At 42.6% G+C, this 21,900-nt stretch overlaps 1 protein-coding gene across 4 annotated transcripts in view; it reads left to right on the forward strand.

Moving 5' to 3' along the window:
* The window catches only part of prkcz (protein kinase C, zeta), a 151,832-nt gene extending 136,439 nt beyond the window's left edge, over nt 1-15,393 (forward strand). For all 4 annotated transcript variants that reach the window (XM_055930865.1, XM_055930867.1, XM_055930868.1 and 1 more), the window contains 2 exons: nt 1,904-2,019; nt 9,906-15,393. In XM_055930865.1, coding sequence (XP_055786840.1) covers nt 1,904-2,019; nt 9,906-9,993 — 204 coding nt within the window. In that variant the 3' untranslated portion in view covers nt 9,994-15,393. The remainder of the gene's footprint in view (nt 1-1,903; nt 2,020-9,905) is intronic.
* The last annotated feature ends 6,507 nt before the right edge of the window (nt 15,394-21,900 follow it).

Genomic DNA, 21,900 nt, shown 5'->3' on the forward strand with positions numbered 1-21,900 from the left:
ACATACAGTACAGTGCAATGTTTACAAAGATAACGTGTGGGTCACATAAGTATTTGTTTCCTTTCAAATATGTAATTGCTATTCTGTGACAATCTGAACCAGGCTAGTATGGACCAGGTAATATTTACTAGGCTCCGAAAACAGAAAACGGACTGAAACATGGAGGGACTACCTGAACCTTGTACTTTCTAGAAATGCTTGTTTTAGTCGTCCGTTGCAAAATGTTTTTCTACGGTGTGCACTAATGACAGTGTTGTTTGTATTTGTATTTTATTAGGGCAGCAGCTACTCCTCCTGGGGTCCAAACACATTAAGACACATTACACAAAAGATAAAACAGTACATCATATAGCAGTCACACCACCATATATCCACAACACAAAATGTATGATACCACCATACAACAATAGTACAATGTATGTGTGTGTAGAGTGCTTATGCTAGCGCCCGTGTGCGAATGCGTGTCTGTACCTGTGTGTGTCTCTTCACAGTCCCTGCTGTTCCATAAGGTGTATTTTTATCTGTTTTTAAAATCTGATTCTACTGCTTGCTTCAGTTACCTGTGTGGAATAGAGTTCCATGTAGTCATGGCTCTATGTAGTACTATGCGCCACCCATAGTCTGTTTTGGACTTGTGGATTGTGAAGAGACATCTGGTGGCATGTCTTGTGGAGTATGCATGGGTGTCTGAGCTGTGTGCTAGCATTTTAAACAGACATCTTGGTGCATTCAGTTTGTCAACACTTCCTACAAAAACAAGTAGTGATGAAGTCAATCTCTCCTCCACTATGAGCCATGAGAGATTAACATGCATATAATTAATGTTAGCTCTCTGTGTACATTTAAGGGCCAGCTGTGCTGCCCTGTTCTGAGCCAAAGTCCCTCTTTGTGGTACCTGACAACACGACTGAACGGTAGTCCAGGTGCGACAAACCTAGGGCCTCTAGCACCTGCCTTGTTGATGGTGTTGTTAAGAACGCAGAGCAGCACTTTATTATGGACAGACTTCTCTCCATCTTAGCTAATTTTGAATCGACATGTTTTGTCCATGAAAGTTCTACAATCCAGGGTTACTCCAAGCAGTTTAATCACCTCAACTTGCTAAATTTCCACATTATTCATTACAAGATTTAGTTGAGGTTTAGGGTTTGTCCCAAATACAATGCTTTTAGTTTTTGAAATATTTAGGACTAACTTGTTCCTTTCCACACATTCTGAAACTAACTGCAGCTCTTTGTTAAGTGTTGCAGTCATTTCAGTCACTGTAGTAGCTGATGTGTTGAGTCATCCGCATACATAGACACACTGGCTATTCTCATGTCGTTAGTAAAGATTTTAAAAAGGGGCCTAGACAGCTGCCCTGGGGAATTCCGGATTATGTTGGACAGGCTTCCATTAAAGAACACCCTCTGTCTTCTGTTAGACAGGTAACTCTTTATCCACAATATAGCAGGGGGTGTAAAACCATAATTTTCCAGCAGCAGACTATGATCGATAATGTCAAAAGCGCACTGAAGGTTAACAAAACAGCTCCCAATCTTTTTATCATCAGTTTCTCTCAGCCAATCATCAGTCATTTGTGTGCTGGGCTTGTTGAATGTCCTTCCCTATAAGCATGCTGAAAGTCTGTTGTCAATTTGTTTACTGTAAAATAGCATTGCATCTGGGCAAACACCATTTTTTCCAAAAGTTTACAAAGGGTTGGTAACAGGCTAATTAGTCGGCTATTTGAGCCAGTAAAGGGGGCTTTACTATTCTTAGGTAGCGGAATTACTTTTTCTTCCCTCCAGGCCTGAGGGCAAAATTGAATTAAATTGAAAACATGGCAAATAGGAGTGACAATATTGTCTGCTATTATCCTCCAATTCTCCATCCAAGTTGTTGTGCTTGTCTCCCCATGCAGCTGGAGAAGAAACAGATGGCCCCGCCCTTCAAGCCCCAGATCGCAGACGACTATGGCCTGGAGAACTTTGACACCCAGTTCACTAACGAGCCAGTGCAGCTAACACCAGACGATGAGTAAGTAAACACCCTCTAAACCGACATGACGAGCCTAACAGAAGACTACATATTTGATCAAGACTAGATATTTAACGAGTCATTGAACCACATTTTTTAAAAACACTAATGTTATAGAGTACTGCAAATAGCTGGTAGTGTTTCAGTGTTTTATAACTAGTGTTATAATAACTTGATAACATATGGACGGTTAGTGGATAGGGGAGCTAGACAGGGCAAGGCCAGTTAAACTCTGGGAATAGTGATGGTTGTTGGCCAGTAGGGTGCACTCCTCTCTCAGGACCAGTCCAATCCAGTCTGTCACCTCTGTGCCATAAGGGATTGGAGACTGGAGTCTGAGACTAGGGACCAGGAACAACCCCTAGCCCCTACCCACTATGAGACACTTGATTTCATACGTTTAAACAATATGGTGAAAATTCTACCTATCAGAGAGCAAGGTTGAGCTGTCTTACACATATCAAAAAGATCTCATATCTCCACAAAGTGTCTAGGAGGGGCTAGGCACTAGGGGTTGTTTCTGGACCGAGTCTATATAGGGTTGTTCAACATGTGACTCGTTTTACTGCCACTTTGGGGCTCCATGGATATCTACACTGATTATACCAAGCATTAGGAACACCGTTGCGTTGTACCCCCCCCCCTTTTGCCCTCGAACAGCCTCAATTAGTAGGGGGAATGGACTCTACAAGGCAAGGTGTCGAAAGTGTTCCACAGGGATGCTGGCCCATGTTGACTCCGAAGCTTCTCACAGTAGTGTGAAGTTGGCTGGATGACCTTTGGGTGGTGGACCATTCTCGATACACACAGGAAACTGTTGAGCATGAAAAACCCAGCAGTGTTGCATTTCTTGACACAAACTGGTGTACCTAACACCTACTACCATACCCCATTCAAAGGCACTTAATTTTTTTGTCTTGCCCATTCACCCTCTGAATGGCACACATACACAATCCGTGTCTCAAGGCTTTAAAAAAAACGTATTTAACCCGTCTCCTCCCCTTCATCTACAATGATTGAAGTGGATTTAACAGGTGACATCAATAAGGGATCATAGCGTTCACCTGGTCAGTCTGTCATGGAAAGAGCAGGTGTTCTTAATGTTTTGTACACTCAGTGCATAACGGTCATTCAAAGTCATCAATAGTCTATGATAGTAGTGGTGAAGATCTCAAAATTGAACAACCAGAGAGCATTCGTCACCTGAGAATCTGCAACATAAGTGTCAACATCTAATATTGTCACAGCTATCCACGTTTCTTCAGTCTGTTTACGAGTGGTACTATGCAATGTCCCTGACTCAATGTTTTTGAAAAGAATTGTCTTCAATGAGAAAAAGAAAATGCCCTTGGTTCCAACAATGACTTCTTTCTCCAGTGTATACGCCATGTTTTGATCAATGTGGACATGTTGTCCACAGGGGCTTTGACAGAATCCTTGTTTTAGATTAACTTCAAAAGAATGGGCTGAAAAGATTTGGCATAGCAACAGAGGTGGCTGCTGTCCTACCGAGGGGCTCTGTAGCCAGAGTATGACAAACAAGCCAGGCTTTTCTCCACGGCTGCAGGAAACTATTCCAATGTGTCTAAGCCACATATTACTGGGCTGAAGTTTGTCAACATTTTCATTAAAATCAAATCAAATGTTATGTCACATGCGCCGAATACAACAGGTGTAGTAGACCTTACAGTGAAATGCTTACTTACAAGCCATGAACCAACAATGCTGTTTTAAGAAAATACCTCAAAAAAGGTAAGAGATAAGAATAACAATAGCGGGGCTATATACAGAGGGTATGGGTACCGGTGTCGAGGTAATATGTACATGTAGGTAGAGTTATTAAAGTGACTATGCGTAGATACTAACAGAGAGTAGCAGCAGTGTAGAAGGGGGGAGGGAGGCAATGCAAATAGTCTGGGTAGACATTTTATTAGCTGTTCAGGAGTCTTATGGCTTGGGGGTAGAAGCCTTTTGGACCTAGACTTGGCGCCCCAGTACCGGTTGCCGTGCGGTATCAGAGAGAACAGTCTATGACTAGGGTGGCTGGAGTCTTTGGCAATTTTTAGCACCTTCCTCTGACACCGCCTGGTATAGAGACCCTGGATGGCAGGAAACTTGGCCCTGGTGATGTACTGGGCCATACGCACTACCCTCTGTAGTGCCTTGCGGTTGGAGGCCGAGCAGTTGCTATACCAGGCAGTGATGCAACCCGTCAGGATGCTCTCGATGGTGCAGCTGTAGAACTTTTTGAGGATCTGAGGACCCATGACAAATCTTTTCAGTCTCCTGAGAGGGAATAGGTTTTGTCGTGCCCTCTTCACGACTGTCTTGGTGTGCTTGGACCATGTTAGTTTGTTGGTGATGTGGACGCCAAGGAACTTGAAGCTCTCAACCTGCTCCACTACAGCCCCGTCGATGAGAATGGGGGCATGCTCGGTCCTCCTTTTCCTGTAGTCTACAATCATCTCCTTTGTCTCGATCACGTTGAGGGAGAGGTTGTTGTCCTTGCACCACACGGTCAGGTCTCTGACCACCTCCTTATAGGCTGTCTCATCGTTGTCTGTGATCAGGCCTACCACTGTTGTGTCAACAGCAAACTTAATGATGGTGTTGGAGTCGTGCCTGGCCGTGCAGTCATGAGTGAACAGGGAGTACAGGAGGTGACTGAGCACGCACCCCTGAGGGACCCCGTGTTGAGGATCGACGTGGCGGATGTGTTGTTACCTACCCTTACCACCTGGGGGCGGCCCATCAGGAGGTCCAGGATCCAGTTGCAGAGGGAGGTGTTCAGTCCCAGGGTCCTTAGTGATGAACTTTGAGGGCACTATGGTGTTGAACGCTGAGCTGTAGTCAATGAATAGCATTCTCACATAGGTGTTCCTTTTGTCCAGGTGTGAAAGGGCAGTGTGGAGTGCAACAGAGATTGCATCATCTGTGGATCTGTTGGTGCAGTATGCAAATTGGAGTGGGTCTAGGGTTTCTGGTATGAAACATGTGGGTATTAGACTCAGACAGGGAGAGGTTGAAAATGTCTGTGAAGACACTTGCCAGTTGGTCAGCGCATGCTTGGAGTACACGTCCTGGTAATCCGTCTGGCCCTGCGGCCTTGTTCATATCGGCTGCGGAGAGCGTGATCACAGTCGTCCAGAACAGCTGATGCTCTCATGCATGTTTCAGTGTTATTTGTCTCGAAGCGAGCATAGAAGTTATTGAGCTCGTCTGGTAGGCTTGTGTCACTGGGCAGCTCTCTCGGCTGTGCTTCCCTTTGTAGTCTGTAATAGTTTGCAAGCCCTGCCACATCCGCGAGCGTCAGAGCCGGTGTAGTATGATTCAATCTTAGCCCTGTATTGACGCTTTGCCTGTTTGATGGCTCGTCGCAGGGCATAGCAGGATTTCTTGTAAGCTTCCATGTTAGAGTCCCGCACCTTGAAAGCGGCAGCTCTACCCTTTAGCTCAGTGCGAATGTTGCCTGTAATCCATGGCTTCTGGTTGGGGTATGTACGTACAGTCACTGTGGTGACACTTATTGATAAAGCCAGTGACTGATGTGGTGTACTCCTCAATGCCATCGGAAGAATCCCGGAACATATTCCAGTCTGTGCTAGCAAAATTAAATTGTACATTGTGGACTAATTTCATGTTAAGGCTCAATGTTTGTTTTCTATTCATTCAGCTTTCTATATAAATGTATTGGCAATCAGAGGCCGTAAAAATCAGAAGAAAAAGGCTGAGAACAATACAAATTCTAGGCACTCCGAGGAACATACAGTTTTCAGAATACTTGGAAACTGTGGTACATAAGTCTATATGTTGTTTCTTTTAAGTCAATTTGAACTTCCAATTCTGTATCCTACCTGCCTTTGTCTGTTTCGAACTCTAACATAGTCCCATCATCTATCCATCTACCCTCAGTATAAGCCCACAGTATCTCTGGGGTTCTGACAGCCGAGGTGTGTCAGATCAACCAGAGCTGCACCTCTCATCTCATTAGGGCCAACTGGGGGCTCACACACTTGTCTGGGGTAATTTGCGGCGGGATTTGAGGTTCGCTCTGACAGTCTGCAGGGTTTAGCGTTGGGGAGGAGGAGAAAGAGGTGAAGGGGGGTTGTGAGTTGGCAGCTCTGCCAGTTCAATAGGAGACAAGATCTCAAGCAGGCTTCAAACGCCATGGCATGGCAGCCCCACGGCACTTCAAAAGGAGAGACGCGATGCCTCTCTCTCTCCCTCTGTCTGTGTTGCTCAGGAGAGAGGGGTGATGTCGCCCACTCCTGCCGAGCGGGAGAGGGAGTGATGTAAATCACGCCCCCTCCTCTTCTGTGATGGGTTTGGCAGACGAAAAAAGAAAAGTGAGAGAAAGAGTGAGTGGGAGGGAGAAAATGGGTAAACCCTCCTTGTTACGATTTACTTTGCTGCATTAAAAAACCCTAGCTTCCTGAGAGCCCTTGCCAAGGAGCTAGGAGAGAGAGGATTTCATTTGCTTTTGCCAGTGCCGTGACTTCACCAGTCTTGGAAATGGCGAGTACGGCGAGACCGAAAGCAATAAGGATTCAGTCTTTTCTATGGCTAGCCACAGAGATTCAAAGGCTTTATTTTTTGTCTATAGACAGGGTCGAAATTTAAAAAAATCCCTGGATCTGTATTGTAGGTAGTGTGAGGAGGTTGATTGGATTGGGTCCGTCCCACTTTGTTTTATGAATGCTGTGTGTGTGTGGGCACCACCGTGAAATACAAAGCTGCCTGTCTTTCTTTCCTTGAACCTCATCCACCCACCCCCTCTCTCTCAGCTCCCAGCTCTGACAACCTTTTTCCCCCTCTTATAATTCTTTCTTTCTCCCTTTCCTCCTCTCACTTGGTTCTCATTTTCTCAGTCTCCTTCTCCCCCGCTTTCTCCATCTCGCTCTTGTTCTCTGTGTTGCTCGCTCTCCGCATCTGGTAGCACTTTTAAGCTGTCTCTGGAAAAAAGGCAACATTTGTGCTAGTGAGCACTCTTGTTTGTTTTGGTTGTGTCCCAAATGTTCGCTCCTCTCTCTGTTTCTCTTTTGTGGTCTTGTGCCTTTCCCCTCCTTTTCTCACTGCCTCAAGTTTTCTGCTACTCGCTGACTTCACTCAAACAATGTTATCTAGCTAGCAGCACCTACTGTGTGCACCCAAGTGTGCTCACAGATAGAATATCCATCGATCATTTTAGGCTGTTTGTATCATTTCAGTTGAATCTTACAGATTGCATTTTCTGGGTGTATTTCAGTGTGTTGAATGGAATTCTAAAGGCATGGTGGTGTGTTAGTGTCTGGATCTAGATTACAATGAGCCGGAGATGAGTCTTCTCCTTAAAACTGGTCTAGGATCAGCTCGACCAACATTAAACCTCACCTCAGCCATTACAGGCAAAATAACCACAACCAAACAGGACCAGTGTTTAAAGACAACCTACATCTCCAGTACGGAAGCCTCTCTATTCCGCTCTCTTTCCCCAGCAAGAGGCCTCCTTCCTGTGGCTCCACCCTCCACTCCTGGGGAGTGCGGTCAGCCTTCTTCACTACGGCAGATGAGGGCTGCATCTCAAATGGCACCCTTTTCGCCTATAGAGTGCACTACTTTTGACAGGACTCTGGTCAAAAGTAGTGCACTAGAACAGGAATAGGGTGCCATTTGAGATGCAGCGGAACAATATGTTGCTGTTGTTGGAGAAGCAGCTGCAGCAGAAGCTACGCTCTCAGAGTAGTACATTTATTTTTACACAGCCACTCCAAACCAGTCACACGGTTCACTTCATTTATAGATGATTACCGCTTTGTTAATGGAACCAACCGGGGGCTCAGCTGGGGAGAGAGTAATAAGCACAGGCAGAGTTCACTGATGAGGCAACCAACATTCTGTTCTTTTTTCACATTGTGCAAAAGGGACATTTTTTTTGCTGGGGTTTAATGGTAGATTTTGTGTGTTAGAACAGTGGTGAGGTTCTTTGAACATTGCTGGCTTGAAATTACTGTAAGCTGCTAGGTGGATCATAGCCTTCCTCATTGGCGCCCTAGTAGTGATGTCCATGTATGACTTGAAATAGGACTATTGTCACCCGACTGCCAAAGATTCCCTGTGAATAGGAGAGCTGTAAAGGTAACTCCTGAATTTTGCATGTCTATACCCTTTAAAAGACATGCTCCAGAACTCTGGCGACTACTTCGTATTTTTTTAAACTTCCCGCTTTGGGCTGGATGTGTCAATGTGTAGTTCACACATGCATAATCTATGAGAAGAATGACTGTCTTACCTCAATTAGCCACGAAATCCCTAGTCTGAAAGCAACTGTTTTTCTAGAAGCTGTGCTGCACTACATTTTCCCCCTCGTGGGCCAGCCTCCTAGCAATTCAAGTTTAACCAATGAGCTTCAGCACTTCACCATTTGAGTGACAGCTAACAAGAGGTACATCATGCACCCACAACATAGCAAGAGAGAAAGCAATGACGTGATGCACATATGTGACATACAGTACCAGTCCAAAAGTTTGGACACACCTACTCATTCAAAGGTTTTTCTTTATTTTTACTATTTTCTACTTTGTAGAATAATAGTGAAGACATCAAAACGATGAAATAACACACTGACCCAACACACCTCCAGGCTGTGTGAGGGCTACTTGACCAAGAAGGAGAGTGATGGAGCACTGCATCAGATGACCTGGCCTCCACAAACACCCGACCTCAACCAAAGTGAGATGGTTTGGGATGAGTTGGACCGCAGACTGAAGGAAAAGCAGAAAAGTGCAAACTCCTTTAAGACTGTTGGAAAAGCATTCCAGGTGTCGCTAGTTGAGAGAATGCAAAGCAATTTTCAGGGACCACTTTTGGCTCCTGAGCGGTACTTTCAGAACTACTGGCTAAAAAAAATAGTATACAAAAATACTGGAGAATTGTACCATTGGATTTTTCTATTCCTTCTGCGTCTGTAGATATCAACCATTAGTATGTGTGATTAAGGAGGGCTGACCTAGAGCGGTGTTTGTGAGACAAGGGCAGATCCCGAAGGAGCCCGGAGCTAGGACATTTTACAAAAATGTCTGAATGGTTTGAGCTAGAAACTACTAAAAGCTATATATGCAAATCTGAGAGACTCACAAACACGCAAATGTAACATATGGCGGTCACATATGTTACACGAGGGTCATTAGAAGGTATGGGGTTCTTCTACATAGATCATAGGAAATCCCAGAATATAGTGTCTATAATATTGTAATAAGTTCACATAGTTACTGTCGCAAACTCCAAACAGTTGCCACTGACTAGTTGGATATTCATTTCCCAATGAGCCAGCAATTTCTGTACTTACAGCATTCAAATAACAAAACAAATTCCCCAGGTTTTTGCTTTGGAGGACCTTATTTTGTTATTGACATTTGTCAATAAAACTCATGAATACAACTATTTATATCAAATAGTTTTGATTTCTACTTGTAGCCCTGGTTGTCGTGAAAAGAAAATGGTAAAACACTTCATATTGAGGCTGAATATAAGGGCTGGACATGCAGGTAAATGAAAAGCTGATTTTTGCTGGGGTCTCGGGACTGATCGGGTAAAAGCAACACATATAGCCACGAAAACCATGAAACACAGGAAACCAATAGACACACAATTTGTGGGTAGACAAAGTAGACAAAGTAGCCAACGAGTCACACGGCTATATTTGAAGATGAGTGTCTGACATGGGAAGCGAACCGGCGATGTTCGTCGCCTCCCTACGTATAACTATCTTGCACAAATGTCTAGAAAATAAGTCTAAAGCTGCCAATCAGGCTAAAGTAGCACATTGTAGCATTTTTTATATGTTCCGAGTTAAAATGACCCTTTTCCCCATTCTCTCTCTCTCCTCTTTTCTCCCTCTCCTCTCCCAGGGACGTCATCAAGAGAATAGACCAGTCCGAGTTTGAGGGATTTGAATACATCAACCCCCTGCTGCTATCCGCAGAGGAGTCTGTATGAGGGAGAAGAGACCTCTTCTCCCACCTGTGTCTGTCCACCCCCTCTCAGCCAAATCTATGAACAACTCCCTCTGGGATGGAGGGAGGACAAGAAACTCCCGGCTTTGCACGAGGTTCGAGGACATGAGTGCGAAAATGATACTTTTCTTTTCTTTGTGGATCCCCCATAATGCATTGCATTATTTTGTCACCTGGGAAAAACTCTTTGGAGGTGGTCAACATAAAAAAGGACACAGGAACATTCCCAAAACTTGGTTGTTGATTGTCTTCACAATTTTTGTTTGTTTCCCCAACAACTCCCTCTGTGTCAGCAGCACGGCTGGCTATGTCATTTGAAAAACAGAAAGCGACTTCATTCTGTGCCTGCCATCGTAAAACAGATTTGACAGTCCCGCCCCTCGCATCCCTGGATGGAATATGACAGTTCTACGACTAGAACTTGAAGTTATGTGCACTTTGTTTTGTTAATTCATTTTTTAAAGTTTTTTTAACTTGTAGGAGGCTCCGCTGCCTCGAGCATAATAAGAATGTACAATGACGAAGGAAAAAATGATGATACAAGTTATTGTGTATTATAATGTAGGTAGCAACTCCAAATTGATGATGCCTTTCTATTGATGCAAAGTGGCACGTTTTATTCATGACCATGAACTTTCTTTTTGTTTTCTTTTCCTCAGCATTGATTTTCATTAACAGAAAAAAAACTGAGACGAAAGTTTATTTTTATTTAAGAAGTGCCTCAAAGATCCAATCTACACCATGTTTCTGATTGCACTTGCATCGATTGTTCCAATTCCTTTCAGCTGCCTGGCGGGTTGGTCAGTTGGTGAAGAAAGCCAGTGGAACACGTCGCGCATACAGACCAAGGGCCTCATTTCTAAAGTGTTTTTGTGCACAGATTTTATTGTAAATTGCGCATACACGTAAATGTAAATTATGCCAATGTTTTAAGAGTTAAATCTTGAACAACCTTGAGCTTGACAAGAAAATATGCAGTAGGAAGCATTTTTGTAGATCATCCGATACACTGATAGCACAAAGATTCAAACTATCATTTGTCGGTCAACAGATATTTGAAGGATAGTGCATCGTCCTCAGCACTGAAGTATGGGCAACTGTAAGTCTGTATACTTCAAACTTGATAAGTCTATGTTGCCATAGTCCTTTACCATTCCCAGCATATAAAAATGTAGTTGATCACCATAGATGCTGAGTGAAAGCAGTTTAATGGGGAAATATTTTTAAAGAACCACAGAACACGCTGTTTGGCACGTGTGTTTTTCTGTTGCTCATTAGAAAAACGAGATTTCAGTCTTCCTGACCGATTCTACGTTTGAGGAATGTTTACCACGAGACACTGTAGCCTAGTTCCCTTCCTCAAAATCCCCAGAATTAATCTAAGATAACTAAAGAAATCTGTAATTAATGTTGATGTTTGTGAAGAGGATGTTTTAGTTGTGCAACTTTACATCCAGGGCAGTATTTCTGAAGTAAAACAAATGTGCGACATGTTGTCTTAAATAAACAAAGTCAGAGCTGCTGGGCAGGTCTGACTCACTGTCTATGCTACTGGATAGAGAGAAATCACTGCAGCTGTTCACCCCGTTAGTGGGCAAATGGACATTGTCAAATCCCAACCTTCATTTACCCGTTGTGACGCACGGATGTTCCAAACTCCGTTTTAGACGAGACTGACTTTATGACCAAAATTATCCTATTTACACGAGTCAATTTTGACACTAGAATAACTTTCTGACTCATATCGGTGCTACATAGGCCGTTTTCAAAGGGATTTGTTGCTTTTTAAAGGCAGTCGCTCTTTAAATTGTGCATACTAACACTTTGAGAACTGATTGAATGCTTAAATTTAGTATAGCAACTGATTTTATAAATGAGGCCCAATGTCTTAGGTAATCCAAATGGTTAAATCTTTAAAAAGGAATGAACGTTATGGAGCACAGTAGCCGGCCATGGTTCTGATGAAAACATGGTTACTCTTACCATTCTGTTGAAATACCAACCTGGTCTCAGAGCATTTTGTATTATTCTGTATGTAAATCTGAGAATCCATTTAGTGTATGGTACAGTTGAAGTCGGAAGTTTACTTATACTTAGGTTAGAGTCATTAAAACTCGTTTTTCAACCACTCCACAAATTATTTCTTGTTAACAAACAATAGTTTTAGCAAGTCGGTGAGGACATCTACTTTGTGCATGACACAGGTAATTTTTCCAACAATTGTTTACAGACAGATTATTTCACTTAATCACAATTCCCATGGGTCAGACGTTTACAAACACTAAGTTGATTGTGCCTTTAAACAGCTTGGAAAATTCCAGAAAATTATGTCATGGCTTTAGGAACTTCTGATAGGCTAATTGACATCATTTGAGTCAATTGGAGATGTACCTGTGGATGTATTGAAGGCCTACCTTCAAACTCAGTGCCTCTTTGCTTGACATCATGGGAAAATCAAAAGAAATCATCCAAGACCTCAGAAAAAAATTGTAGATCTCCACAAGTCTGGTTCATCCTTGGGAGCAATTTCCAAACGCCTGAAAGTACCCCGTTCATCTGTACAAACAATAGTACGCGAGTATAAACACCATGGGACCAAGCAGCTCAGTAAGGAGACGCGTTCTGTCTCCTAGAGATGAACGTACTTTGGTGCAAAAAGTAAAAATCAATCCCAGAACAACAGCAAAGGACCTTGTGAAGATGCTGGAGGAAACAGGTAGAAAAGTATCTATATCCACAGTAAAACGAGTCCTATATCGACATAACCTGAAAGGCCGCTGAGTAAGGAAGAAGCCACTACTCCAAAACCGACAAAAAAGCCAGACTATGGTTTGCAACTGCACCTGGGGACAAAGATTGTACTTTTTGAGAAATGTCCTCTGGTCTGATGAAACAAAAATAGAACTGTTTGGCCATAATGACTATTGTCATGTTTGGAGGAAAAAGAGGGATGCTTGCAAGCCGAAGAACACCATCCCAACCGTGAAGCACGGGGTTAACAGCATCATGTTGTGGGGGTGCTTTGCTGCAGGAGGGACTGGTGCACTTCACAAAATAGATGGCATCATGAGGCAAGAAAATTTTGTGGATATATTGAAGCAACATCTCAAGACATCAGTCAGGAAGTTAAAGCTTGGTCGCAAATGGGTCTTCCAAATGGACAATGACCCAAAGCATACTTCCAAAGTTGTGGCAAAATGGCTTAAGGACAACAAAGTCAAGGTATTGGAGTGGCCATCACAATGCCCTGACCTCAATCCTATAGAAAATGTGTGGGTAGAACTGAAAAAGCATGTGCGAGCAAGGAGGCCTACAAACCTGACCCAGTTAAACCCGCTCTGTCATGAGGAATGGGCCAAAATTCACCCAACTTATTGTGGAAAGCTTGTGGAAGGCTACCCGAAACTTTTGACTCAAGTTAAACAATTTAAAGGCAATGCTACCAAATACTAATTGAGTGTATGTAAACTTCTGACCCACTGGGAATGTGATGAAAGAAATAAAAGCTTAAACAAATCTCTATTATTCTGACATTTCACATTCTTAAAATAAAGTGGTGATCCTAACTGACTTAAAACAGGGAATTCTTATTAGGATTAAATGTATTTGGCTAAGATGTATGTAAACCTCTGACTTCAACTGTATGTATTAATTTGTGGATGTCCATCACCCATTTCGTATGATATGTTACGAATTTCTATTCGTTACCAATTTGCAAAATGTACAATATTACCAATTTGCTATACGTACAATATGTTACGAATTCTAGATAGGTGGCTAATGTTCGTTAGCTAGGCTAGGGGTTAAGTTAAAGTGTTAGGGGAAGGGTTAGCTAGCATGCTAGTTGTTGCAAAGTAACTAAAAAATAGTAGGCAGTTAAAGTTGCTAAAGTTTTCCGTTATGAGATTCAAACTCGCAACCTTTGGGTTGCTAGTTGTTCGCGTTACACTTCCACCCCAACCGACCACATTTCGGTAAAGCCTTAAGTAACCATAGCAAATGTAACATATCATACTAAATGGAGTGTCTTGGATTTACATACAGAATAATACGAAATGCTCTGAGACCAGGTTGTAAACACAGTATAGAGCTACATCACGCCTGAATGATCGAATCTTTTAAGTTATTGTCTGCATACACTAGTGCACAATGTGACAAACCGTGTTGGATGTCTGTAACTGGCAGGCTGGAGATTTGGACTTTGCTACACTGATTCTAATGGTTCAGTTCAGGACTGGACATGGTGGTGGGGGAAGGCATTGTCAAAGTGTACATGCTGTCCTGCACTACAACTGACCTGGGGTTAGTGAATAGGCAGAGCTCTACTGTAGGTTTTAGCAATGTTTCATGCGCACACACACACACACACACACACACAGATAATGTTGTGTGTACATATGTACATCCTTAAGGGAGGAAATTAATCAGGAAAGTCTAATATCATCCATACTAGACCCTTGAAGTGCATAAAGAAAAGATAACTTACTTCCCATATCAAATAAGGAACCAGTAGTATCTTAAATTGAGTCCACAATGCATTGCCATCAATTAATAATTCAACACATTCAGTGCAGAGATAAGACTCTCCCCTTTTAAGCGAAATAACAATTTGCCTCTTAAATCCCCAGCGAAAATGAGCTTTGAGATTAGAACGTTTGTGTTTCCTAGAGAAATGAAAAAGCCCTCTTGGATGAGAATTATTTGATGAAATCTGACCCGCATTAATTTGATAACGGAGTAATAAGATTAATTAGATAATCCCAAGTTAAAGGGCTTCAATTAGCTGGCACGCCAATATGTGGGTGAAAAGAAGGATGGAGGGAGACAGAGAGAGATAATGAAGCTGTGGCATATTCACCGATTAGTCGCAAACTCGAAAGCACACACACACACACTTTTCAAGGACCAAGATTCTCTTCATCCACGTAAGGGGAGGTTAAACTTTTTCAAAGCCATCTCACTTTCGACAGCACATCAGTGTCATCATTTTTTGTTTTATTTATGAACTGTGTTTTATGATGAACTCACAGGAATACATTCACTTGACATTGTCTCTTGAGGGACCAACAGATGAACTGAACCGGTAGTTCTTGAAAATGTTCCTAACGCTACAGCAACGGCCATTAAAACCAGAAAAAGGGTTCATTTCAATTGTATTTCTTTGATTCCTCGCCTCCTCTCCTTCTAAAAATGCATTGGAGCAGAAGATCAGAAGTTCCTCCCAATACAATTGAGATCCACTCAGTATCTGTAAAAATTTTTTTAAAAAACTTAGTCCATGATTTGTGTTCTAACATGTTTGCTGGTTGGATGTGCTTAATTCTGCTTTAACTCATCTCTGTAAATATCTGTAATTATTAAAAACAAAATGGTTTCCCGTGAACTGATCCCGTGCTTTTTTTCCAATTTTTCCCCCCCAGCAACATGAGGAAATCTTTCCACGCTCAATATTTGTCTCTGCAGTTGCTTTGGAAGAAACCCACCAAAAATTGTAAAAGCATAGTTGTTAGATCTCTGGTCGCTAGTTTTAAAGAATCTACATTTTATTACTCATTCATAATTATTGCCATGCGGTTTCCTTGTGTGTTAATGTTCTATCCCATAGAAAACAATGATTAAAGCTAGAATCCTTAGTTACATCCATTTTTGGACAAACATTTCTAAAAAATTATTTTTGCTTCGTCATTATGGGGTATTGTGGGTAGATTAGAAGAAAAACGAATATTTAATCAATTTTAAAATAAGGCTGTAATGTGGAAAAAGCCAAGGGTTCTGAATACTAAATGTATACTGTATACCCATTGATTCTTAAAGAATATAACTTGTAAATGCCTCATGGGCTTAGTTCAACTGTCATATCCCATCAGCACCCAAAATATAAGCTTGTTTTACTCCAATGTTTGTAAACAAACACTTACAAATGTGCATGTGTCAGCATATGGTCTCACAAGGGGTCTGAGGATCTCATCTCGGTACCTAATGGCAGTCAGGCTACCTCTGGCGAGCACATGGAGGGCTGTGCGGCCCCCCAAAGAAATGCCACCCCACACCATGACTGACCCACCGCCAAACCGGTCATGCTGGAGGATGTTGCAGGCAGCAGAACGTTCTCCACGGCGTCTCCAGACTCTGTCACGTGCTCAGTGTGAACCTGCTTTCATCTGTGAAGAGCACAGGGCGCCAGTGGCGAATTTGCCAATCTTGGTGTTCTCTGGCAAATGCCAAACGTCCTGCACGGTGTTGGGCTGTAAGCACAACCCCCACCTGTGGACGTCGGGCCCTCATACCACCCTCATGGAGTCTGTTTCTGACCGTTTGAGCAGACACATGCACATTTGTGGCCTGCTGGAGGTCATTTTGCAGGGCTCTGGCAGTGCTCCTCCTTGCACAAAGGCGGAGGTAGCAGTCCTGCTGCTGGGTTGTTGCCCTCCTACGGCCTTCTCCACGTCTCCTGATGTACTGGCCTGTCTCCTGGTAGCGCCTGCATGCTCTGGACACTACGCTGACAGACACAGCAAACCTTCTTGCCACAGCTCGCATTGATGTGCCATCCTGGATGAGCTGCACTACCTGAGCCACTTGTGTGGGTTGTAGACTCCGTCTCATGCTACCGCTAGAGTGAAAGCACCGCCAGCATTCAAAAGTGACCAAAACATCAGCCAGGAAGCATAGGAACTGAGAAGCGGTCTGTGGTCACCACCTGCAGAACCACTCCTTTATTGGGGGTGTCTTGCTAATTGCCTATAATTTCCACCTTTTGTCTATTCCATTTGCACAACAGCATGTGAAATATATTGTCAATCAGTGTTGCTTCCTAAGTGGACAGTTTGATTTCACAGAAGTGTGATTGACTTGGAGTTACATTGTGTTGTTTAAGTGTTCCCTTTATTTTTTTGAGCAGTGTATAATGATTAGAACGGGCTTGGAAACTCTAAACCTGGCAATTTGGTCTGATAAACTCATGGGTACACTCGCAATGACTGCCTGGCATTGTGATGCAATCGTTTCCATGGTAATGAAGACTGTTCATTCAAATTGTTAACCAGAGCCATATATTTTGGGTGTGTTTGTAAATTCACTCTGGCTATCTAAGCCGATTTCAGAGCACTCTCGTCTGAATATGCCAGAGTGCAGAATAACTGATGAATTTACGAACGCGCAACAACCATTGAATATAACCGGTGTCAGTAAACGACAGGCAAAAAAAGAAATTCATTGTTGCCAGCAGCACAGTTAGTCCTTAAACTCTAGATAACATGAAAACAGCCTAACCAGCTCTGCTAGGTCAAGTAAAATGGTCAGAGTGAGGTGTTCTCTCATGTGTCTGCAAGTAGCTAGGAAGCTAGCCACCTTTAGCCAGTTAGCTTGGGTGCTTGACTGCTGTTGAGGTCAGAAGGCCCTGATCAACCCTACTCCTCCGCCAGTGTCCATTCTGAACGCTTCGAGAGCGAAACGCTCTGAATTCATGAACAGGCAATCTGACAACACTCAATTTACGAACGACCCAGAGTGAACTCTGATACACTGGAGGTCATTTACAAATGCAGCTTTAGAGAGTTAGAATGTTGAATTTTGTTCTAATTTTAGACATTCAGTTACAAAGCATTGTTTAAATATTACCCATGTAATGTTAATGGGGCGGTAACATGGCTGCCATAGAATGTTGTAGTGTCATGTTAAAAGCATCCTAATTCATTCTTGAGATTCAGTTTTAGTTAATGTTCCCCATGTAATGTTAATGGGGCAGTTACATGGCTGCCATAGAATGGTAAAGTGTCATGTTGATGAAGAGTCTAGTGACGAGGGCTACTCTGGGAACCAGTCGTGTAGCTACTGGACTTGTAGCACCCACTTTGGTGATACCTCAGCAGCTCTGGGCACCGGAAAGCAACCACACACTTTACTGCTTCTCCCATTCCTCTCAAGCTTCTGGTGACTCCTCAATTGATGTTTTCAAAAGACCAGAAATTAGTAGCCAGTTTAAACAAAAAAGCTGGTACGGTGTCCTGATGCATCATTCAAAGAAAAAACAATTAGCTAGCTGGTTAGCTGGTTAGCTAGCCCAGCCAAAAATAGTTGACCTAACCAGCAGAAATATGCAATAAAACTCAATGTTATCAAAACAAAACAGCTGATTAAAAACCACAAACTTAAATAATGAAATATGTACAGTGCCTTGAGAAAGTATTCATACCCCTTGACTTATTCAACATTTTGTTGTTACAGGCTGAATTCAAAATGTATTAAAACAAAAATAACCCATCTACAGTCGTGGCCAAAAGTTGAGAATGACACAAATATTAATTTCTACATAGTTTGCTGCTTCATTGTCTTTAGACATTTTTGTCAGATGTTACTATGGAATACTGAAGTATAATTACAAGCATTTCATAAGTGTCAAAGGCTTTTATTGACAATTACATGAAGTTGATGCAAAGAGTCAATATTTGCAGTGTTGACCCTTCTTTTTCAAGACCTCTGCAATCGGCCCTGGCATGCTGTCAATTAACTTCTGGGCCACATACTGACATAATCAATGCTTGGAGTTTGTCAGAATTTTTGGGTTTTTGTTTGTCCACCCGCCTCTTGAGGATTGAGCACAAGTTCACAATGGGATTAAGGTCTGGGGAGTTTCCTGGCCATGGACCCACAATATTGATGATTTGTTCCCCGAGCCAATTAGTTATCACTTTTGCCTTATGGCAAGGTGCTCCATCATGCTGGAAAAGGCATTGTTTGTCACCAAACTGTTCCTGGATGGTTGGGAGAAGTTGCTCTCAGAGGATGTGTTGGCACCATTCTTTATTCATGGCTGTGTTCTTAGGCAAAATTGTGAGTGAGCCCACTCCCTTGGCTGAGAAGCAACCCCACACATGAATGGTCTCAGGATGCTTTACTGTTGGCATGACACAGGACTGATGGTAGCGCTCACCTTGTCTTCTCCAGACAAGCTTTTTTCCGGATGCCCCAAACAATCGGAGAGGGGATTCAGAGAAAATGACTTTACCCCAGTCCTCAGCAGTCCAATCCCTGTACCTTTTGCAGAATATCCGTCTGTCCCTGATGTTTTTCCTGGAGAGAAGTGGCATCTTTGCTGCCCTTCTTGACACCAGGCCATCCTCAAAGTCTTCGCCTCACTGTGCATGCAGAGGCACTCACACCTGCCTGCTGCCATTCCTGAGCAAGCTCTGTACTGGTGGTGCCCCGATACCGTAGCTGAATCAACTTTAGGAGATGGTCCTGGCGCTTGCTGGACTTTCTTGGGTGCCCTGAAGCCTTCTTCACAACAATTGAACCGCTCTCCTTGAAGTTCTTGATGATCCGATAAATGGTTGATTTAGGTGCAATCTTACTAGCAGCAATATCCTTGCCTGTGAAGCCCTTTTTGAGCAAAGCGATGATGATGGCACGTGTTTCCTTGCAGGTAACCATGGTTGACAGAGGAAGAACAATGATTCCAAGCACCAATCAATCAATCAAGTTTATTTTATATAGCCCGTACATCAGCTAATATCTCGAAGTGCTGTACAGAAACCCAGGCTAAAACCCCAAACAGCAAGCAATGCAGGTGTAGAAGCACGGTGGCTAGGAAAAACTCCCTAGAAAAGGCCAAACCCTCTTTTTGAAGCTTCCAGTCTGTTATTCAAACTCAATCAGCATGACAGAGTGATCTCCAGCCTTGTTCTCGTCAACACTCACACCTGTGTTAATGAGAGAATCACTGACATGTCAGCCGGTCCTTTTGTGGCAGGGCTGAAATGCAGTGGAAATGTTTTTTTGGGGATCCAGTTCATTTGCATGGCAAAGACGGACTTTGCAATTAATTGCAATTCATCTGATCACTCTTCTTAACATTCTAGAGTATATGCAAATTGCCATCATACACACTGAGGCAGCAGACTTTGTGAAAATTAATATTTGTGTCATTCTCAAAACTTTTGGCCACGATTGTACACACACTACCCCTTAATGACAAAGTGAAAACACGTTTTTAGAAATGTTTGCATATTAATTAAACTAAATACAGAAATATCTATTTTTCATAGTGCTGTGAAAAACTATTTGCCCCCTTTGTAATTTTCTGTACTTGTGCTATCAGATCTTCAACCAAAACCTAATATTAGATAAAGGGAACCTGAGTGAACGAATAACAATTACATACATATTTCAGAGACAGTTATGCAACACCCAATGTGTGAAAAAGTAATTGCCCCATACACTAACTGTTTGTGCCACCTTTAGCTGCAATGACTCCAACCAAACACTTCATGTAGTTGTTGATCAGTCTCTCACGTCGCTGTGGAGGAATTTTGGCCCAACATTCCATGCAGAACTGCTTTAACTCAGCTACATTTGTGGGTTTTCAAGTATGCTCGGTTCAAGTCCTGCCACATCTCAATTGTGATTAGGTCTGGACTTTGACTAAGCCATTCCAAAACGTCATCTGTTGCTTTTGAGCTATTTTCATATAGACTTGTTTGTTTTTGATCATTGTCTTGCTTCATGACCCAGCTGCGCTTCAAATTCAGCTCACAGACAGATGCCCTGACATTCTCTGATACAGAGCAGAATTCATGGCAGGTCATCCAGGTCCTGAGGCAGCAAAGCATCCACAAACCATCACACTACCACCACCATGCTTGACCGTTGGTATGAGGTTCTTACTGTGGAATGCAGTGTTTGGTTTTCGCCAGGCATAATGGGACCCATGTCATCCAAAAAGTTATACTTTTGAATCATCTGTCCATAGAACATTCTTCCAAGAGTCTTGATGATCATCCAGGGGTTTCCTGGTCCTTTTTTGCAAACTTGAGTCAACTCTTTGGACGACATTTATGCCTGGCAAAAGCAAAAACTATAACTAGGCCACTCAGGAACATTCACTGTTTCTTGATCAGCAACTCCCGTGAAGAGTTGGCCTTGTGTTTTAGGTTATTGTCTTGCTGAAAGGTGAATTCATCTCGCAGTGTCTGTTGGAAAGAAGACAAACCAGGTTTTCCTCTAGGATTTTGCATGCGCTTAGCTCCATTCCAAATATTTTTATCCTGAAAAACTCCACAGTCCTTAACGATTACAAGCACACCCATAACATGATTCAGCCACCACTATGCTTGAAAATATGGAGAGTGGTATTCAGTAATGTGTTGCATTGGATTTACCCCAAACATAACACTTTGTATTCAGGACAAAAAGTGAATTGATTTGTCACATTTTTGCAGAATTACTTTATTGCCTTTTTTGCAAACAGGATGCATTTTTTGGATAAAGAAAAAATGCTATAACAGTCTTCTCACTCTGTCAACTAGGTTGGTATTTCCGAGTAACTACAATGTTGTTGATCCAACCTCAGTTTTCTCCTATCACAGCCATTAAACTCTGAAACTGTCGTAAAGTCACCGTTGGCCTCATGGTGAAATCCCTGAGCGGTTTTCTTCCTCTCCGGCAACTGAGTTAGGAAGGACACCTGTATCTTTGTAGTGACTGGGTGTATTGATACACCATCCAAAGTGTAATTATACTGAACAAAAATAAACGCAACATGCAATGTATTGGTCCCATGTATCATGAATGAAGAAAAAAAAAACTTAAGTTTGTGCACAAATGTCTTTCCATCCCTGTTAGTGAGCATTTCTCATTTGCCAAAATAATCCATCCACCTGACAGGTGTGGCATATAAAGAAGCTGATTAAACAACATGATCATTACACAGGTGCACCTTGTGCTGGGGCCAATAAAATGCCACTCTAAAATGTGCAGTTGTTTATCACAACACAATGCCACAGATGTCTGAAGTTGAGGGAGCGTACAATTGGCATGCTGACTGCTGGAATGTCCACCAGAGCTGTTGCCAGAGAATTTAATGTGAATTTCTCTACTATAAGCCACCTCC

The sequence above is a fragment of the Salvelinus fontinalis genome, chromosome 8, assembly GCF_029448725.1.
Source record: "Salvelinus fontinalis isolate EN_2023a chromosome 8, ASM2944872v1, whole genome shotgun sequence".
NCBI lineage: Eukaryota > Metazoa > Chordata > Actinopteri > Salmoniformes > Salmonidae > Salvelinus > Salvelinus fontinalis.